This window comes from Dromiciops gliroides, chromosome 4 (assembly GCF_019393635.1).
Source record: "Dromiciops gliroides isolate mDroGli1 chromosome 4, mDroGli1.pri, whole genome shotgun sequence".
NCBI classification, from domain to species: Eukaryota; Metazoa; Chordata; class Mammalia; order Microbiotheria; family Microbiotheriidae; genus Dromiciops; species Dromiciops gliroides.
Genome location: NC_057864.1, coordinates 199,074,275 through 199,095,933, shown reverse-complemented (window position 1 = coordinate 199,095,933; position 21,659 = coordinate 199,074,275). Strand labels below are relative to the sequence as shown.

Below are 21,659 nucleotides of genomic sequence, written 5' to 3'. Positions count from 1 at the left end.
CCGCCCCACGAGGGAGTGGGTAGTTCTCGGCTCCGGCTCGGGGCGCTGGCGGCGAGGCCCCCTCTTTCCCCTGCCGTTGGGCCGGTCCGGCTCTCCCCGCCGCGGAATGGGAATGGGCCGGCCCGGGGATGCGCGGGCAGGAGGGGTCCAAGATGGCTGAACTGCAAGTGGACTCGACGGTTGGAGGGGGCGGTGTCGGGGACTGCCGCGGCCCGGCCAGCGCCAGCCCCCGCAGCTCCTCCTCCGCCGCCGCCGCCACGGCTTCCTCTCGCGGCCACGGCCGCCCAGCCGCCGCCGCCGCCACGGCCTCCGCTCTGTCATCACCGCCGCAGCCCGGGCCGGGGCCACCCGAGCGGACGGGGGGCGCGGGGCGCTGGGTCCGACTCAATGTGGGCGGCACGTACTTCGTGACCACCCGGCAGACGTTGGGCCGGGAGCCCAAGTCTTTCCTCTGCCGCCTCTGCTGCCAGGAGGACCCGGAGCTGGACTCCGACAAGGTGAGCTCCGGGCGAGCCCCCGGCCCCTCCCTCCACGGTTCTCCCGTCACGCCCTTCTCTCCCCGGCTCCCCAGCACCCCGAGGTCCCCCCTCCAGCCGCTCCTCCCCTGCACCCCCGGCTCCGCCCCCAGCCCTTCCTTGCCCAGACACCCCCCCCTTCCACTCCCACGGTCAACCTCGGCCCCTTTCGTCCCCCCCCCCCCCCCGCCGCTCCTCCCCTGCACCCCAGGGGAGTGAGCCGCTCCCTCTCACCCCTTTCCTAATCTCCCCAAGCCCCTTCTTTTATGCCCGAAGCACAACTACTCCCTCTCCTGTCAGCCTGTCAGTAAGCGTTTATTATTAAGTGTCTACTACTGTGTGCTAAACATTGGGTGTACAAAGAAAGGCAGAAAACCCCAACCCAGCCCCTGCCTCTAGGAGCTCTGGTGTAATGGGGGAGACAACCTGCAAACAACTGTGTGCAAACAAGCTGTTTATAGATTGAGGATAGAGTGGAAATCAACAGAGGGAAGGCACCAGGATTGTTGGGAAGGGTGGGACTTTTGCTGGGACTTGATACTCACCAGTAGGAAGAATATTCTGGACATGGGGGACAAGCCAGAGAAAATGCCAGGAGCTGTGAGTGTTGTTGTTTACGGAACAGCCGGGATGCCAGTGTCACTGTGGTGGGGATCAAGGTGTGAGAAGACTAGGTAGGAGGGGGCTAGGTTAAGAAGGGTTTTGAATCATCTTGTATTATAGAGCTGATAGGGAGGCGCTGGGGTTTATCGATGACATGATCAGACCTCAGCTTTAGGAAGATCACCTTAGTAGCTGAATGGAGGATGAATTGGAGTGGAGAGACTTGGGGCAGACAGATCCACCAGCAGACAACTGCAATAGTCCAAGTGTGAGGTGATGAGGGTCTGCATCTGTGTGGTGACAGTGTCAGAGGAGAGAAGGGGGCCTATATACCAGAAATGTTGCAGGGGTGAATTTGACAGGCCTTGGCAACAGATTGGAAGGGGGAGGTGAGAGGTAGAGAGAAGGCAAGGATAACACCTAGGTTGTTAGTCTGGACAATAATAAGGAAGTTTGGAAGCAAGGAAGGGGCTTCTCAGTCCCTTCTCTTTCCTCCAAGTTCCCTCCTCAGTCCTTTGTCTTCTCTGTGCCCCTGGCTCCCTTTCCTAACCTCTTCCCTCCCCCTCAAAGATAGTCCCTGCCACAGGAATGCACACATGACCTACCCCAGGATCTTGCTGCCTCAGACACTCCCCATCTCATCAACACAGGTATATTTGACTGGTTTCCAGGCACCCTCTTCCGGATTAAGAATCAGAACCTGGGTTAGAAATCTAGGCTTGCTGCACCTTCCTGAGTTTGAGGAAAGGCAGAACCTCTCTGGATCACAATGTTCTTATTAGTAAAATGAGGGGGCTAGAGTAAATGATCTCTAAAGGCCCTTTACATTTTTAATCCTTTGATCCTGAGTCCCCACACTCCAGGACAGTGCCTGCTTGTAATCCACTTCACTTCTTTGATGTATAAAGAGTATAGCCTACTCAGAATTCCACCCCCTTCCTTAAAAAAGGTTCACACTAAATTGTTGTTTCTTCCTCTCCTTCCTTTCAGAAAACTTTTCTCCTCAGTGTACCGCTGCCATCCCATCCCTCAGCACTTGGAAACTTGTTCTTTTTTTTGTTCTTTCCTGTATCCTCTTCTCTCAAATGGACTTTACATCTCTCCAACCCCTCATATTTATTCCTTTTGCATTCTTGCTCTCCTCTGATCAATCTCCCTATTTGCTGTTTCCTTCCTTCCTAGCTGCCTACAAATTTGTCCATGTCTTCTACTACCTCTTTCTATGTTAAACTCCTTTAAAAAGCTGGACATGTTCCTCATCTAAACTTTCTCTCCTCTCCTTCTTTTAAACCTTTTGCAGTATGACTTCAGACCTCATCATTCAGCTGCTCTCTCCAAAGTTCTATCTTTCTTAACTATCAAATCCAATGGCTTTTTCAGTTCTCAAGCTTGTACTCTGTGGTGTTTGACAGTATTGATCACCTTCTTCCCCTGGATGTTCTTCTCTTTGGGGTTTGTTCTGGTCTCTTTGTTCTTCTCCAGCTTACCTAACTACATCTCAAGTCTCCTTTGCTGCATCTTCCTCCACTTTATACCCACCAACGTAGGTATTCCCCTAAGGTCTGTCCAAGGCCATCTTTTCTTTTCTCTCTATGCTCTCTCACATAATAATCCCATTGGTTCCTATGAGTTCAATTATCTCCATGCAGATAGTTCCTGGAAATAATTGAACTCATAGGAACTTATATTATATGCATGTATGTATATGTATACATATATATCATATACATTTATCTGTATCTCACATATCTTCAGTCTCATATCACCAACTGCCTACCAGACATCTTAAACTCAGTATGTCCAAAAAAGAAATTCCCTATTTCACTTCTTACCAAGACTGTTGGCAATAACTGTTCATTAGTCTTCCTGCCTCAAGTTTCTCTCCACTCATATAGTCAGACAATCATACGATCATAAATTTAGAGCTGGAAGGGAACTTGGAGGCCATCAAGTCCAGTACCTTCATTTTACAGATGAGGAAACTGAGTCACAAAGGTTAAGTGACACCCAAGGTCACATATCTGGTAAGTGTCAGAGGCATAGTTTGAACTCAGATCTTTTTTGATCCATTGTACCACCTAGCTGCCATCCAGTCCATCTTCTTCACAGCTGCTGAAGTAATTTTTCTAAAGTTTTACCATGTCATTCCCTTCCTCAGTACATTCTAGTGTTTCGCTGTTAACTCTTGGATCAATATAAATTTCTCTGTTTTGCATTTGAAGTTCTTTACCTCCTAGCCTCTTCATGTGTTTCTAGTCTTCTCACACATTACTCCTCTTCCTCTCCGTGAACTTTTTGGTCCAGCCATATTGGCCTACTTACTGTTCTTTATACATGATAGATCATTTGTCTTGGAGCCTTAGCACTGGCTGTCTCCTATGCCTGGAATGCTCTCCCACCATAGCTCTGCCTTTAAAATCTCTTGTATCCTTCAAAATTCTGCTCAAGCAACACCTTCAAGAGACCATAAAGCTTTTCTACATCTTCCTGGTAGCTTGTGTCTTGCAGGATAGGCTCTCCTCCCTCTTCCATCAGTTTACATTGATTTTACTTTGTTCTCTCCCTCGAAGGGATATAAACTCCTTTAGGACAAACTGTGCCATTTTTGTCTTTGTATCTCTGGTGCTCAATGTGGTGCCAGGCACATAATAGCTGTTTAATATGCATTAATGTTGATAGTGCTTGTCACTTCATTGATTGGCCCCTCCCTTTTACCCACCTAGTAAGCTTAGAGCTGAAATTGGAAAGGCTCTTAACAAACAAGACTTCAGACAGTGTTCCTGGAATCTCAGATCTAATCATGGTATCAGGGATAGTGATCTATGTCTGTATTAGAATCATGAATGGTACAGCTAGAAGGGACCTGAAGGAAATCTAATTTAATCCCTTCATTTTACAGAAGAGGAAATTGAGCCTTAGTAAGTTGAAGTGATATGTTCAAGGTTATATAGCAAGTTAGTAGTAAAGTTAAAATTAAGACCTAGGCCTTATGCTTACTAATAAAATTATTTTCACACCTAAATTTAGCTCTTCCATACAAGCTAGGTTGGTGTGTTAAGACTGGGAAAAGGGAAGAGTATTAATAGAGAAGTGTACCATCCTTCCCTAAGTTATGCAGCAGAAGTCTAGATGCTCACTTTGGGGCTTAGTGACCAGGGGATATATGAGGAAGGGAAAGTGCGAACAGGGTTGGGATCTCTGACAGGGAGGATTGACTGCAGGCACTAAACTGGGCATAGATAAAAGGGAAGCCCTATATGAACTTCCCTGACTACAACTTACCTTTACCAACTAGATGAAGGGATGAATGTAAACCAAAGTGTTCCAAGGAATATTAATTTCATGAAAGGAAATGATTGGGAACAGGATAGGGATGTAGAATCACAAAATTCTGATTCTCCCATCTGTCATTTTGAAATGTACTTTCATTTCTTTTATTGTTTCATTTTCTTGTTTGAGGGTTGTCTTTCCAGCTAAATTATAAGTGTAATAGACTGCTCTATTCTAACTCCTTGGCATACCCTCCAACACCTAGCATGATACCTTGCTGGAATTAGGCACTCAATGGATAGTTGCTTTGATTTTATTTTCCTGCCTGAAAGATAACAACTGATACATCCCAAATGAACTAATAATACCCCTTCTATTTTTAAGATATTTGGGGAAGATTCCAAAACATTTCTTTGTCAAACGATTCTTTTTATCTAAACTAAACTTCCTTGGTTGCAATATAAGCCAATTTTTTGTTCTTTTTTACATAAAGTGGAGTAGGCTTGGGACTTTTTTTTTTTTTGCTGAGCAATTGGGGTTAAGTGACTTGCCTAGGGTCACACAGCTAGTAAGTGTTAAGTGTCTGAGGCTGGATTTGAACTCAGGTCCTCCTGAATCCAGGGCCGGTGCTTTATCTACTGCACCTAAGCTAGCTGCCCCAGAATTTTTCTGATCCAAAGCCTTGATTCTCCCAGCCTTCCTCAGGACACATGCCTGTATTGTATAAGTTTGATATTGGCATGCAGACATCTACTAGTATTGACCTTGAGCCTCAAAGAGTTTCAAAATCCAGGCATAATGGATTTTTTAGAATCAGGAAGGTAGCTCGGAAACATTGGAAAAATTTAAAGGGGGCCATTCAAAGACAGGTCCTATGGTATAAGGCTTTCTTCCTATGCTTTCTTCTAACACATCTTTTTAAGCATATAAATAATATATGTGTGACTTTGAACTTTTATCCTAATTGAAAAGCTATAACAGTGTAGGATGTCCATACACTAAGACAAACCTTTATTTTCAAATACCATAATCCCTAGCAAATGGTCTGTCCTTGGCACACCTTTGTAATTGCCAAAGACTTAGGAGTTAGAAGAGCTGTTGTCTAGTCTGGGTTATGCTATGTGATTTTTTTTTTTTTTTTTTAGTATCCTCACTACTCTGAACCTCAGTTTTTCCTCATTAGTAAGATAAACCCATCCAGCTTTAACATTCAGTGATTTGGGATCTTAACTGAAAATTTTTCCAACTAGTGAGATGGATGGGTTTTGTGTATTGGCAGGAAGTTGAAATCCTGCCGTAGCTTACTTTAAAAGCTCCTCTTTTGGGGGGGGGGGCAGGGCTGGGCAATGAGGGTTAAGTGATTTGCACAGGGTCACACAGCTAGTAAGTGTAAAGTGTCTGAGGCCAGATTTGAACTTAGATCCTCCTGAATCCAGGGCCGCTGCTTTATCTACTGCACCACCTAGCTGCCCCCAAAAGCTCCTCTTGAAACACCATTCTTATACTTGACTGACAGGATGAGACAGGAGCCTATCTGATCGACAGAGATCCAACATACTTTGGTCCTATCCTAAACTACCTCCGCCATGGGAAACTCATCATTAATAAGGAATTGGCAGAAGAAGGTAAGAAACCACTGCTAGAAAGGTAAGAGCAGGTGTTTTTCAGTTTGAGCATCATTATAATAGCTAACATTTATGTAGCACCATAAGGTTTACAAAGTGCTTTATTTATATTATCTTACTTGACCACCTATAAGTATCCTGTGAGTTATAGGTTGACTCAACCTGTCTAGTTCCCACTAACTCATTTTGATTGAGATATTCACTAAGTTTATGAACGCATGCAGGAAGTTGCTATTTATCAGGTGTTATATAGGAGAACACTTCTGTGTTCAGTCTTTCTCATTAGTGGGAAAGAAAATACCTAATTCACGTTTGCATATAGGTTCAAAAACTGGTTGATAAAGCGGAGGGCCACCACAGCCAAGGGTTGCATATGGGTTCAAAAGGTTTCCCTACCTTACAGTCATTTTTATTAGTCCTTTCTAAATAAGATCATGTCCAAGAAAAAGTTAATTTGATGGCAGTGAGCATGATAACTCCCACTAAGTATGTATTTTTAAAAATTAAATCCTGGATTTCTTCAAGAGTCTATTTCCTAGGGGAACCCTGCAAAGTTACATGACTGATGTATTTTATTCTGAAAGTTCCTACCTGGTTGCTCTATAGTTTTAATTTTTAGAGAAGACAAGATTCTGTAGCCAATCACTTTTCTAAATTCTCTTTCACTGAGGACATCTGGTAGAAGATTAGAGACTGACTGCCTTTCAATCCAACAGACTCCAGATTTTCAGGCATTGGTATAGGACAGGATTCTGAAAAAGGTAGCATAATAGATAGCCCTGATACAGTATTATGCCAATTGATTCTAAGTTGTTCAGGCTTACACTAAATAGAAATAGAAATATATTTTTCTCAAACTCTTTTGATCTGGCAAAAATGGAGAGTCTTTCGGTTGGTTAGGTTTTTTAATTTATCAAATACAAATCATTATGTTACATTAAGTCGAAATAGATGAAAGATCTTTTTTTCCTTTTGGACATTACAGATTTTTAAATCCTCTCTCTCCATCTTTTGCAGCACCAGGAAGGGTGTCCAGGATGAGAGTAAATAATAATAGCTAACACATAGAACTTTTAAAGTTTGCTAAGTATTTTACAAATCTCTCATTTTGGCCTCACAACAACCCTGGGGTGTAGGTGATATTATTATCTCCATTGCATAAATGAGGAAACCGAGGCAAACAGGTTAATTGACTTGACCTGGGATCACCCAGCTAGTAAGTGTCTGCGGCTGGATTTGAACTCAGATCTTCCTGACTCTCACCACTCTGCTACATAGCTGCGTCTAGAGACTATAGGAACTCAACTACAAGCCCCATCTTGAAATCAAGACATGACTTAATGATGGATCACAGCTCCAGAACTGTAAGCTCTCCACCTCAGGAAGCTTTCTAGTCCAGTCTCCTTTTTACAGATCTGGAAACTGATATGACTCTCTACAGTGGCCCAAGGTTTGGGTTATTTACTTCTGTTTCCACTCGAGAAAAACATTCCTAAGAAGGTTACTTGAGCACAAATGTGACATGTTCTGTCTCCAGTTGGTAGGAAAGAAAGACTAGAATCTTAGTTAGAAAAACAAACAAAAGTTCATGAGCAATGTTGAGTGAACAAAGCATTTTGTTTTGATTTCTTCTTTTAGGTGTCTTGGAAGAAGCGGAATTTTACAACATTGCCTCTCTTGTGCGACTGGTTAAGGAAAGGATACGAGACAATGAGAACATCACCTCACAAGTAATTGGTTTAAACTTTTATGGGGGAATGTTCCAGACAGCCATCTCAGCTATTTCTGAGTATGGAGTAAAAAGGGTTGTTTCATCAAGGAAACGTCCCGTTTCTTGAGGAAACCAAGCGGAGAACTGTAAAGATTGGAATGACGCCACCTGCTGGAGACTTACTGTAGATAAGTTCCGCCATGAAAGGAAGGTCTTTGAGGGCAAGAACATGCGTCTTTTCTTTGGCGTCAGGAAGTGACGTTGGCTAGTGGGAGGAAGAAGGAAGAGACTGGTGCTCTTTCTTGCTCTCTTTCCTGAGGACTCCAGCAGAGAAGGGAGCTAGAAATGCGCCCTCCCTTTAATAGATAGGAATCTAGGCCTTTCTCTCTCTCTCTTTATCAAATTCTTATTCTCCTTAATAAATGCTTAAAAGTCTAACTCTTGCTAAAGCTTATAATTTATTGGCGACCACTCATTAGATATTTTAGACAGTTTAGCTAGAATTTTAGCCCTTAACAGGGTGATGAGCTAACTTAGAGAACTTACATAGGCATGTAGTCAGTGTGAAAATATACTCCCCATAGTCATTAGAGACAGCTCAGGCATAGCCAAACAGACATGGTTCTGAGTCTAGCTACTCATAATGAAGAAGTTGAGAAGAACCAGCACAGAAAAAGAAAGTCATCAGAAAATCCCTCACCCCAAGGAAGAAATATAATCACCATTAGTGAGGTGGTAACAGTGAAGACCTGGAGGATCTTTACTCTAAAAAACTGCTCCTACTGATGGAGAAACACCTGAGAAAGAGAAACTCCTGTGTGTATGTGTGTGTGTGTGTGTTGGGGCAGGAGGGGAGAGGGCAAGAGGGATGGGTATTTTCCAAACAGTATCTTCACAGCTGCTGCCATAGCCTTTCAAATTTTTTTCCTCTTATGGTATTATGGTCATCTTGTACATTGTTTTCCAGGTTTTGTGTATTATATATGTATCTTTCTGGTTTTCTCTTAATTTGCCACATTCTCTTACGGTGCAATAATATTTCACTGATCACATAACACAATTTGGTTAAAGGTTCTCCAATTGATGGGTACTCAGTTTGTCTCCAAATCAAGCAAAAAAATTTCTTTCTTCAGAGTTAAACATTGTCCTTTAACACCTTTAATTGTATTCACTTTATTACCTGAGACCAGGGTATAAGGCAAAAAGAGAAGGGGACAGCAGAGAATGAGATGGATGGGTAGTGTCAGGGAATGGACAGACTTCAGGATTATGGAGAACAAGAAGGGCCTGGCTTGCTATGGCCCAGGGGGTCATGAAGAGTTGGAATTGACTGAGCCACAACAACAACAACAAGTATGCAAACACTTTGACCCCAGATAGACTCCACTTATGATTAAAATGGTCCTTTTTTTCTTATGTCCCTTCAGCATTTTGCTGTGTTGGAGGGCTTTCTATGATAAAGTTCTGTTATTGTTTTTTCCTGCTAGGCAACCTAAAGGTTCCCCCTTTCTTAGTCAAAGATGAATCAGACAGCGAGCCCATATACTAGATGTTTTCCTTTATTAAGTGACAATCCTTTACCATTTGTGAAAAATAAATGCTGAATGTCATCAAGATTTTCTTAAACTGGGACATAGTTTGATAATGATATTTTAGTGTAATTGATTTCCTTTGTAATCCTATATATTTTATTTTATACATGTAAAAATATTATGAGAAGGCTTTATCAGACTCCTGCCCTAAGGGTCCATGACACAAAAAAGCACTAAGAACCCCTGCAGTCTCTTAGGTGCCTCATCCCTTCCAGTAATGCTTTCTCACATTCCATAAGAGCTCTCAAAAGCTTAATTCAGAATTCTGATACTGCAGTCAAATTTTTTGGAGGTTTTCCAACCACAATAGCTTAACATTTCACTATTAGCTCATTCTGGGGAGTATCATATTATTTCTGATGAGATAAGGGAAATGAATTATTTCTCCACATATTTTTTTTTTTTTTGCGGGGCAATGGGGGTTAAGTGACTTGCCCAGGGTCACATAGCTGGTAAGTGTCAAGTGCCTGAGGCCGGGTTTGAACTCAGGTCCTCCTAAATCCAGGTCCAGTGATTTAGCCACTGCACCACCTAGCTTCCCCCATTTCTCCACATTTTAAAGGTTTTCTAGACTTAGAGCTAGTATAACCTAAGAAAGCTAAATATGGTGAGCTTTTTTTTTTTAATTAATTAATTTTTTTTTAGTGAGGCAGTTGGGGTTAAGTGACTTGCCCATGGTCACTTGGTCTAGCTGCCCCTATGGTGAGCTTTTTTTTTTTTTTCAATTAATTAATTAATTTTTTTTTAGTGAGACAGTTGGGGTTAAGTGACTTGCCCCAGGTCACTTGGTCTAGCTGCCCCTATGGTGAGCTTTTTGATTCCCTAATGTGCAACTCATAGATCTGTTTTTATTTATTGTAGGGCCCTGTGAAGCATGTATACCGAGTTCTACAGTGCCAAGAGGAAGAACTTACACAGATGGTCTCTACTATGTCTGATGGTTGGAAATTTGAGCAGGTTTGGAATCTTGAATTCTGTACGCTGTATCTGTCTAGGTGCTCAGACTTTTTCATATACTTTCTCAGTTCTCCTCTTCACATACTGATGACCTTTTTAGTTCTAGGTGGTATCCCTGTGCACAAAAGGGGAAAGTGGGGGGCAGCTAGGTGGTGCAGGGGATAAAGCAGTGGCCTTGGATTCAGGAGGACCTGAGTTCAAATCCAGCCTCAGCCACTTGATACTTAACTAGCTGTGTGGCCCTGGGCAAGTCACTTAACCCTCATTTCCCTGCAAAAACAAAAAGGGCGGGGAGGGGAGTAGAACCCTGAGTGTTTGAAAAATTTGCTGACTCCGTCCATAAGCACTTATTAATTAAGTGCCTTTTATGTGCCAATCACTGTGCTCAGGATATAGTAAAAAATCAAATAGTCTTTGCCTTAAGGACCTCATGGTCTAGTGATGGAGACACAGGAGTGTCTAGATAACCTGTGTGTGGGTGGGGAGAGGGTTAGGGTAGAGGGGCAGGAAAGGCTTCCTTCAGTAGGTGGCCTTTGAGCTGAGCATTGAAGAAAACCAAGGATCCCAGGAGGCAGATTTGGAAGGAAAGCACAAAGAATAGCCAGTGCAAAGGTATAGAGATAGGAAGTGAAGCTTCATGTGTGAGATATGGCTGGACCATAGAGGATATGGAGGGAGAGTGATGGGAAAGAAGACTGGAAAGATAGGAAGAGGCTGAGTTGTAAAGAGCTTTGAATGCTAGACAGAGGAATATTTATTCCTACAGGTATAGTATGTCATGGTCAGACCTACACTTTAGTGAAATCACTTTAGCAGCTGTGTAGAAGCAAGAGGCTTGAGTCAGGAAAGCAAATAGGAGGCTGTTACAGTAGTCTAGGCAGGAGGTGATGAGGGCCTGAACTAGAGTGGTGACTGGGAGTTGGAAGAAAGCTGTGGATCCAGAGATGTTATGGAGGAAGAAATGACAATATTGAGCATATGATTGGAGATGTGGGATGACTGAGAGTGAGCACTTGGTGCTGACAGAAGTTAGGTACAATGGAATTAAAAATAAAACTTGGGCTTCTTAATTCCTCTCTTTGTTGAGTGAATGTGTTAATAGGCCATCTATAACTTCAAACCCTTGTTTGTTTTTTCCTCTCCAAGTTTCCTCCCCTCCTCAGAAAAGAAAACCAACTTTATTTGCCAAACTATTCTCATATAGACAGTGGAATTATTTTTTTTCTTTCTAGAGATCCCAAACACCAAACATGTTTAACTAGTGCCCTACTCAGTAAAACACATGAAATGGGGGGCAGCTAGATGGCGCAGTGGATAGAGCACCGGCCCTGGAGTCAGGAGTACCTGAGTTCAAATCTGGCCTCAGACACTTAACACTTACTAGCTGTGTGACCCTGGGCAAGTCACTTACCCCAATTGCCTCTCAAAAACAAAAAAACACATGAAATGGGTACAGCATGAAAGGATTTAAATTCATGAGAAATAAACCTTGACCCATCTCTTGTTCAGTTTATAACCAATCGATCTATAGCTTTAATGTCATGTAGCTAGAAAAACAAATGGGAAACTGTCCCTGCCCTCAAGTAGTTTATTAATATTCTGTGAAGAAAGACAGTATGTACAGATATGTTTACAAATCAAGCCATTGCTAAGTAAGGGTTATAGGGCTCATTGTGCATGATTTCTATGGCTCTGTAGATGTTATTCAGTGCTGATATTTTGGAATTTGTCAGGCCAAAAGCTTACTGGGTTTTTTCCTTAAGGTGGCAGAATTGTCCAACTTTACCAGCCTCTTACTCAGAATGAAGTAAACCAAGTGAAAGAATTAATTTTTTTTTTGTACATCACACTTGTTTTCAAGTACAGTTTATCAGGCAGGACTGTGTTTAATTTCCAAAATGTCCATTTTTCTCCCAAACAAAATTTTCTTAGTTGAACTAACTATACTACTATAGATTAAATTAATTCAGTGATCCTTCTCTCTACTTCCAGAATTAAAACATTTCCCTCTAAAATGAATTCTGTTTTGAAATGTGTCAGTTTTCTATTAAAAATTTGTTTAGGGGGCAGCTAGGTGGCGCAGTGGGTAAAGCACTAGCCCTGGATTCAGGAGGACCTGAGTTCAAACTCAGCCTCAGACACTTGACACTAGCTGTGTGACCCTGGGCAAGTCACTTAACCCGAATTACTCTGCCCCCCCCCCCCATTAAAGAATATTAAGTTAATTGATGAAGGAAGAGATTGGGAAAAGGGAAGACAATTACCCTATTGCAAAAGTCAACTCAAGAATTGATAACAGCCTGAACCAGTGTGGTGACTAGATAGATGCAAGAGATGTAGAGTTTAAAATTGTCAAGATTTAGCAAATGACTCATTATGGGAGATGATAGAGAGTGAAGAATTGAGAATGATTTCAAGGTCACGAACCTCAGTATCTAGAAAGATAGTGGTTCTCCAACAAAAAGAGACATTTGGCGGAAGGTTAGGTTCAGGGGTGACGATACTAAATTCTATTATGGTCATGTTGAATTTGAGATACTTTTGGATACTTACTAGCTGTGTGACCTTGGGCAAGTCACTTGACTCTCATTGCTCCACCAAAAAAAAGGGGGGGGGGATACTATTGAATACCAAGATGGAATTGTCCAGGAGGGAGTTGATGATGTGGCATGTGGAGCTCAAGAAATACACTTAAGGCTGAATATATAGATTTGGAATCCTCTGCACAAAAATGTTTTACTGAACCCATGACAGTCAGTGAAGAGGGAATTAGGAAGAAAAAGCTTCTATGTGGATCTTTTTTTCTTTAGTAAAAAAGATTATTTTTTTTTAAAGCAAACAGAAAGAAAAATGCTTCTTCTAAACCCTCTGAAATCTGGTTTCTGGCCTCATAATTCAACTAATAATGCTTTTTCCAAAGTGACCAAATGTACTGGCCTTTTATCAATCCTCATCCTTCTTGAACATTCTTTAGTGTTTAACAATATTAACCACCCATTCTTTGTGAAGACTCTCTCTTCTCTGGGTATTTGTAACCCTGCCCTCTGTTAGTTCTCCTACCTGTCTGATCACTTCTTAGTCTCCTTTGCTGGTTCTTCATCTAAGTCACAACCACTAACCATAGAGACTCCCCAAGACTCTCTCCTGAGCCATGTTCTCTTTTTGCTTTGTTACTTTCTCATTTGTCAATTTCATCAGTCCCCATGAATTCAGGTATCTATGCCATTTAATCCAAGATCTGTTGATCCAAGCCTAGTCTCTATCACCATCTGCGTGTTGGGCATTTCAGTTGAATGTCCTGGAGGTGTCTCAAGCTCAAGGTGTCCAGATCTTTCACCTAGAACTCTCCCCTCTCTTTCTCTCCAGTGTTCAGTCATTGGCCAAATCTTACTCTTTCTTTCTCCAAAACATCTCTTACATCTGTCCCTTCTCTCTTACAAGTCACTACCCTAGTTGAGGACTTCATCCCTTCTTACCCAGACTATTACAAATAACTTTTTTTTTTTTTGCGCGGGGCAGTGGGGGTTAAGTGAATTGCCCAGGGTCACACAGCTAGTAAGTGTCAAGTGTTTGAGGCCGGATTTGAGGGCCAGTGCTTTATCCACTGAGCCACCTAGCTGCCCCCCTGCAAATAACCTTTTAATTAGACTCCCCCTCTCTGTCAGTAAATTTCAGTGACTTCCCTTCATTGATAGGAACAAATAGAAACTGCTTTTTAACCTTTAAAACTCTTCACAACCTGGCTACTTCCTATCTTTTCAGTCTTTTTAACACATTATTTCCACAAACTCTATGGTCCAATTTTATTGACCTACTTCCTCTTCATATGTGATGTACATCTACTTTTTCTTTGTCTTTCCTCCATATCTGTAATGCGCTCCTTCCTAATCTCCTCCTTATAGAATCCTTGTCTTCCTTTGAGACTTAGCTCCAGTGAGAAAAATTTGGCAACAATAAAAGCTTATGTATAACCTATTTTATATGCCTATATACCCAGGGCTACATAAAAATTTCTTGGATGAAGAGAGGTCTGGAGTGGAAAAAGTTCAATAAGCTCCGCTCTAAGGCTGCATTCCCTCTGTTCTCGTACTTAGACATTTCTCCCTATTAGAACTTAAGCTCTGGGGCAGCTAGGTGGCTCAGTGGATAAAGCATGGGCGCTGGATTCAGGAGGACTTGAGTTCAAATCTGGCTTCAGATACTTGATATGTATTAGCTGTGTGACCTTGGGCAAGTCACTTAACCCTCATTGCCCCCCCCCACACACAAAAAAAGAACTTAAGTTCCTCGGGAGCCAAAACTGTTTTTCCTTTGTTTTTCCCAGTGCTTGGTATAGAATGAGCACTTAAGAAATGCTTGTTGATCAATGGATTCTGAAACATTCTTCTCAAGAAAGATATCACATTTGGGGCTGAGTATTTTACTCTGCAATGGAGAAGGCAAAATATCAGTGATTCCTTTTTTGCAGTGATAGTAAAGTGATTTTCCCATATCAGTTCCAGTGGTGGAGCCAGCCAGCACTTGTGGAACCAAGGTCTCCCAACTCTCAGTCTAGTATATATACCAATCAGTCGTCCTTGTTACCAGACTCAGTTTCTCCCTACTGATTGTTTCCCCGCCCTGAATAAAATGATGAATCTTGGGGCGGCTAGGTGGCGCAGTGGATAAAGCACCGGCCCTGGATTCAGGAGTACCTGAGTTCAAATCCGGCCTCAGACACTTGACACTTACTAGCTGTGTGACCCTGGACAAGTCACTTAACCCCCATTGCCCTGAAAAAAATAAATAAATAAAATAAAATGATGAATCCAATTCACTCCAAAAGGTTGGAAGCACTTTAGTCTCCGGGTAGAAGATTTACTTGGTGCTTTACTGATCTTATCACTATGATAACTATTTCTCTGGTGCAGCTCCCTTATCAGTTCTGCATGTAGAAGTTCTGACTGAAGATGATATCTATTATCATTGACAATTTCTCATAAAAACATTCTATTTCATTTCTCATTGTTTGATTTGGGATTGATAATGTGATTTTTAAATATTAGGATTGTATTTCTAGTGATTTTTCCCCTCCATTTTGTATTTGTTGGCTTCATTGAATACTATTCTCTGATCATTTACAGGGTTTCTGTTATCAGCAAATGGACTTGGAACTCCAAGAGTTCTTTACCCTTTTAAAAGGAAAAATATAGCATATGTTCCTCAAGGAGGAATATTCTTGTTGAAAGTTTATATTGGATTTTGCTGAGTAGGTACACCCATAGGGGTGTGTCAGAAGATAGGAAAATGAATCTTGACTCTGTGTATTCATTCTTCCCTTCCTTCTTTTCTCAGCTAATAAATATTGGATCTTCCTATAGCTATGGAAATGAGGACCAGACAGAATTCCTCTGTGTTGTCTCCAGGGAGCTAAATAACTCTACTAATGGTATTGTCATAGAGCCTAGTGAGAAGGCAAAGGTAAGAATCTTGGTCACTGGGAGGGAGGGGGATTGTTTCTGATTCCACCTTTATCATTCCTCCCATCTCTTGCCAAGGTTGGCTTTGCATTTTAACCTGTTGTGGTTCCTTAATTTTTTTAGACTAAACACTGGCCCTGCCATTTTGCTGCAAGACTGTTAAACAAGGAGTGGCGATTTGTAATTAGGAATTGTGAACTTAACAAAAGTGGAATGGGCTTTTTGTAGTCTCTTAAAATAAAAGTGAATTAAAAACAAATCTCTCTACTACTGTTAAATATTAGAAGCCAAAACTTCTGACATGCTCATTGGAAAGCATTATACTCCTTTTGAATACCTGTACTCTGAAATACCTGGTGTCACTGTTTCCTCCACAGGAAATATCTTCATCTTTTTCACTTTTTCTCTCCCACCTCCCCCCCATCCCCCACTTTTTTCCCTATATTAATATAATTATTATACTTGTAATAACCTACATAGCATGTCTTAAAGTTCAGAGACTGTCTCAGGAGAATTACATTAATTAAGGCATGTACTTAGGCCAGAACATAGACTTATTGGAATCTTATTATTTTGTGTAAACTGTGTTTTATATATGTGGCTCCTGGCTGCCCGGGACAGAGGAAAAAGCTGCTCTTCCTCATGGTCTAAGGGTCATTGCACATGCTGAACATAGGTCTGACATGGAGCTGGCATGAACCCATGCTCTCTAGGTTTCGGCTCTTCTTGGATAGTGACCAGTCTCCATTATAGTAAGAACTAGGTAATGATGTTCTTGTGGACATTTCTTCATTTTAATGACCCTCAAAAAGGATGGTCAACAAAGTAGAGCAGGCTGCCTTGATCCTAACCTTTGACTCTAAAAATGCTGGATTTCCTGGTTAGATAAGCCTGCTGTGTCATGCTGAGTTGAGCATCCATAGGCCCAGAGGGTAGCTTTGTGCCTGATGTGACTTGAATATCTCTTTTTATATCCTTTCTCTACTACCTCTATTACATGAGTGATTTCTTGTGGTACACCATATAGTATCTTTCCCTGAACCTTGAAAGACTTAGTGTCTTAGACTGATAAAAATATCTCCATACTGTGAAAAATTTTCTAAATCCAAGGCATGAGCCTTCATGAGAGCCACTCTCAAAATTACAGTTCCCAAGGCTATTATTGGTCCATCAACATACAGACCTTAGACCTCACTGAACTGTTGATAAACAACAGAATTTCAACCACAGTACTTGGCAGGCTTGATAACAGCTTGACCCCTCAGATTGTTGTTGTTTGTTTTGTTTTGGTTTTTTTAGAATTTTATTTTCCCAAATTACATGTAAATACAAATTCTGACCCTCATATTGTTAAAGAGGAGATTATATGCTCTGCCAAGTGAGACCAGGGCTTCTCCTTTGCCCTCCCTCTGTGTCCTAAGTAAACTGCTCTTCAGAGGAGGTCTAATAAGTAACCATACATCTCTCTCCTTATATCAGTCAACCTAGCAGCCTCCATTTTAATAATAGGCTGAAACCACAATTCAAACCTAAATCTCTCAACTTACCCTCTTTCAGATTCTTCAGGAACGAGGCTCTCGGATGTGAACTAAGAATCTGGCTCCACTGAAGTCCTGGACATCAATAGGGCTGTCCAGCAGAGCATCTCTCCAAAGTTCAACCTTGCTCTTGTACAGTAACCACGCTGAAGCAAGGCAAAGCTGAACCTGGCTCACCAATGGAGAATCATTCTGGCTGAAACCAAAGGATTTTCCCCCCTTCACTGTAGGAAACTAAAAAAACCAGATGAGACTCCTACCTAAAGAGTTCTTTTTCAGAAACCTGCCTTTGTTTTCTTAGCCAGGGCTATAACAGATCTTTACAGTAGGTGTGCCAGGTTCCTAGTTGGAGCCTTTACCAGGATATGGGGGAAGGGGAGGACAAGGACATATATAGCCAATCCGTATTCCATAGATGGCTGGGGTCAGGTGGAAAACAGCATTCCTACCTGGGCTTGCCATGTTCTCACTCCAAGGTTTACTAAGTTGGAAATTTGTGCTACTTGGCATCACTCTCTCCTTCCCTTCCCCCCCATTTCTTCAAACGGGTACAGCAGATGCAAAGAAATCTAGCACAGATTGACAACAGAAAAACTTTTATTTTTAAAAGAAAGTTGATTTTTAACACTGAAACACTTCATCTTTGCTTTACATGTCAGTTTCCCAATTTTGGTATTGGGTTCTAAATACATTTAAGGAGAGCCTTGTGTCTTTGTTGAACTCAGGCGTTGGGGTTAAAAGATAAACTTGCTTACATTGTCTCACATCACTTAAACCTGCCATCTTCCCACAGGAGCTTTGAATGGACCCTTCTTTGGGTAAGAGGAAGACTTTCGGCTCCTTTTTCCTTGTGTCCCTCAAGATCCCAAGCAATCCGGCTGGTTTGGTTGGGGTTACGAGTGCTTGCTAGCACTTAGTCTGGGGCACTTTGTGCTGCCTTGTTCAGCTTTGCCTTGCTTGCCTCTAACAGCAAGGACGTTCCTAAAGCCCTGCTGTGTCCCCTGCACTTGCTGCAGAAGGTGTGAGGCAGACTTTTGTTCTGTACTCTATCTATACAACAGGTAGGCTACTTAACCAGCAGATAAATGAAAGTTTCTATTTGAGTATTTCAGCTGCCTCTGCAGCCTCCCTCCACCCCCTGTGGGTCTTGTCTCCCTTTGCCAGCCTATGAACTCCCTGGCAGTTCTTAGTTGGCAGGACTTAGGGGGAGGGAGGGGAAGTTGCCAAAATTGTTGTGATGTTGCCATGTATTGTTGCAAAGTATTGTTGACTTCTGTGACTGTCTTTTTGGGAATGCCTTGAATGAACGTGCAATGTTTGTATATGCCTCTCTTGGATTTCTAATTTTAGCCAATAGGACCCACGGATGCTTCAGTGACTCTGTACCATACTAGTGTATGTACTTACTTGGATGGTAGTTTCTGAGGTCTTGCACTTTGACACCTGTCACCCCTCTCCCTACAGTGTCATGTTGTCTAATCCCAAACTACTTGTTTGGCTAGGATGGGGAGTTAAATTAAAGTCCTCTATTAGACAGTGAACACAAGAACTGCACCTGGGACCGTTTCTGGCATTTCTAGTTACTGTCTTTGAGTAAATAATGGGCCAGATATTCCTTCCTTTATCCCTGCTGATATATGGTGTTGTGGCATTTTACTAAAGATATACATAAAGTTCCCCTGGAAAGCATAAACTGGTATTAGGGTTCTCACTGAGTTGAGGGGTTTTTTTGGAGCACTTTCAGACCTCTGTGCCACTCAGCTATCATGTTCACTAGGTTAGAAGTTCTTTCCGTGGGACCAGGGCAAGTCTGGACTGGCAGTTTTTTGAAACTGTCCACTGCCAATTAATTGCCTTTTGAACTTGTGATGGGCCAGTGCTTGGATGGCCTGACTTTGTCAGATTACCTAGTCTGGTCCTCCTTTGTGGCCCTTATCCTTTTGTATGATCTGGTAACTTGTATATCTTGACTGAGCCTCAGTAATACTTGGGGCATGTATGTAGTTGTATGCATATGAAATCAGTATTGGTAATGTAAAACTTCAACCCTTATCCAGTACCTTTCACAGCAAAGAAGCATCATCTAAATCAGAAGACATGTAAGAGTGCTGAAAACAGGCCCACAACAGTTATGATGAGTTAACATGTTAAGTTAACATGAGCCCCATCACCTTTTGCAGAGAAGAAGTTCTTAGTCAAGAAAAGAACACCTCGTAAAGGTAATAGGAAGGGCTGCTGTGTTGAGAGAGATTTGGGTGGGTGTGGAAAAGGCTTGTCACCAGGGGAAAGAGTCTTTGGGGTCCTCTGCCTAAATTCTATGTCTTTTTGTTTGGGGCTTCAAATCCCCTGTTTGCCTCTTATGGTGTCAGACCATTTGAAGCTTGCCTGAGAACCAATGTTCTGTGATAAAGACAGGTCATGGAGTAATCCCCAACCCAGGACCTAAGCCAAGTACCTAGAATAATACAAAACACAGGTTTCAGATGGAAAGAGAACTGATGAGGTGAGTGTCTGAGCTGGCACCTAATAAGTAAATAAACTAAAATTTGGTTTAAGATTATCCAGAAATATCAAGCATCTACCATGTGGCTAGTGCTACCAGGTGCTTGAAAGATGAACAAGTAGTGTGGGATGAGGTCCCTGCCCTCAAGGTTCTTACAGGCATGTTTCCTCCACTGTAGCCCAATACCATTAAATACTAAGTTTCCAACAGTTTTAGAAAGTAATGTCAGACTCTAGAATCAATGAAACCTAATCAATTGATTAGGTTTCTACAGTTTAAGCTACAGTGAAAAATTATCTTATAGAGCCCCTTCATGAACCAAGTTAATGTGCTTGACAAAAGCTTTCCCCCACAAGAGAACTAGCCCTTTATCCCTGGAAATTACCTATCAACTTGGTCCAGTTTGTCAAATTATTCACAGTCTTGTCAGCTGTACTCAGCACGGCAGCATCGAGAGATGCACCCTGTCTGCCCTTTGATTCCCTTCTTAGCAACCGAGTGCTAATGAGATTGTCAGGGCAGTGCAATGAAAGGGCTAGCATCTCTGTAAAGAGGTTTCCTGAGCCTGGGTGTGGAAGCAGTGTCATTTTATGTTAAGTACCCAGAGCCTGATCTGTTTTCATGGCAGTGAAATGGGGAGGGGGGCGGTGTGGAAAGGCCCAACCTCCTCTAACTTGTCTTTGTTTCTGCACATTTTTAACTGATCTCAGGGGTGACATTGAGGTGCTGGGGAGGAGGGGCCAGATATATCAAAGAGAGAAAGGGGCAGCGCCCCAGCAGGGACAGGACCTCCACGCCCTCCAGTGTTGCTGCAGTCCAGATGTGTGATACTGTCTGTCACTTGTGGGGTGCCCTTTGCTACTGTTAGTGTTTGAATAACATTTGAAATGCTGTGATTTTTTTTTCGTCAATAAAGACAGTTAAAACAAATTGATGAATCTTGCAACTGCTGTGTAAGTGTGCTTTTTTTAATCCCTTCAAAGTGACTGCTATCTCCTCAAAGCCACTGGTTCCCAACAGATAGTCTGGATAATAAATTTCTTGGACCATTCTCTGGTCCCTGTTAGGCATAGGTGATGATGTCATGTGGACTGAGTTGAAAAATCATAACCAAAAACTTGAAATCTGCCGCCTCAGCCATCCCTAACAGTGCCAAGAAAGTGCTGAAACCACATAAACTGCTTAAGGGGGGGGCCTAAGGAGCTGACCAGGTGCAAGTTATGCCCTCAAAGAAAGCAGATGGGGCAACTCCCCCAAGCACCTACTTTGTGCTTAACACTGCATGGGAGAGAGAAGAACTAGTCCCTCATTTCACAAATGAAGAAATGTTTCATCCTCATCCTTCTCGGCCTCGGCAGTCTGACACGATCACCCTGGGTACTCTCTCCTCTCTAGGTTTTCTTGGCAATGTTCTTCTACTCCTCAGTCTCATTTGCTGAATCTTTGGCCAGGTGACAGCCACTAGCCATGGGTGTCCACCAGGCCCCTTCCCTGAACGATTCTCATTTCCCTTTGTATTCTTCATAATCTTAGCATACCTCCCTGAGCTTGTTTCCTTCTAACTGGTTTTTCTCCCTCCTCTCTTTCTCATTCCAATACTTCTCTGCTTCGCTGCCAGAATGATTTCCCTAAAGTGTAGTTGAACCATGTCACTCACCCACTCAGACTCCATGGGTCTCTCCATCAGCTCCAGGATCCTCTGGCTTTTAAAGCTCTTCATAACCTGGCTCTTTTCTCCCCTTCCAGAATCCTTTACTCACCTCTACAGAGTCTACATTGATTGGTTACTTACATGTGATACTCCATGCATTTGCACTAACTGTCCCCCATGCCCAGAATACTCTCCTCTTCCAACTACTAGCTTCTATGACTTCCTTCAAGATTCA

The 21,659-nt window shown here is 42.3% G+C and overlaps 1 protein-coding gene across 1 annotated transcript; it reads left to right on the top strand.

Moving 5' to 3' along the window:
* Positions 1 to 115: 115 nt before the first annotated feature.
* KCTD2 (potassium channel tetramerization domain containing 2) lies at positions 116 to 20,719 on the top strand. The gene is made up of 6 exons (XM_044001729.1): positions 116 to 497; positions 5,905 to 6,013; positions 7,652 to 7,743; positions 10,178 to 10,273; positions 15,608 to 15,733; positions 17,290 to 20,719. Exons 1-6 carry the CDS (start codon positions 129 to 131, stop codon positions 17,317 to 17,319), a joined length of 822 nt encoding a protein of 273 aa, XP_043857664.1. The 5' UTR covers positions 116 to 128; the 3' UTR covers positions 17,320 to 20,719.
* The last annotated feature ends 940 nt before the right edge of the window (positions 20,720 to 21,659 follow it).

Bases quoted from the DNA above. Each gene is read 5' to 3' on its own strand.
- KCTD2 (XM_044001729.1), top strand. From the start codon at position 129: ATGCGCGGGCAGGAGGGGTCCAAGATGGCTGAACTGCAAGTGGACTCG. The intron at 7,744-10,177 runs GTAATTGGTTTA...TATTTATTGTAG, and splicing joins ATGAGAACATCACCTCACAA to GGCCCTGTGAAGCATGTATA. The intron at 15,734-17,289 runs GTAAGAATCTTG...ACCCTCTTTCAG, and splicing joins AGCCTAGTGAGAAGGCAAAG to ATTCTTCAGGAACGAGGCTC.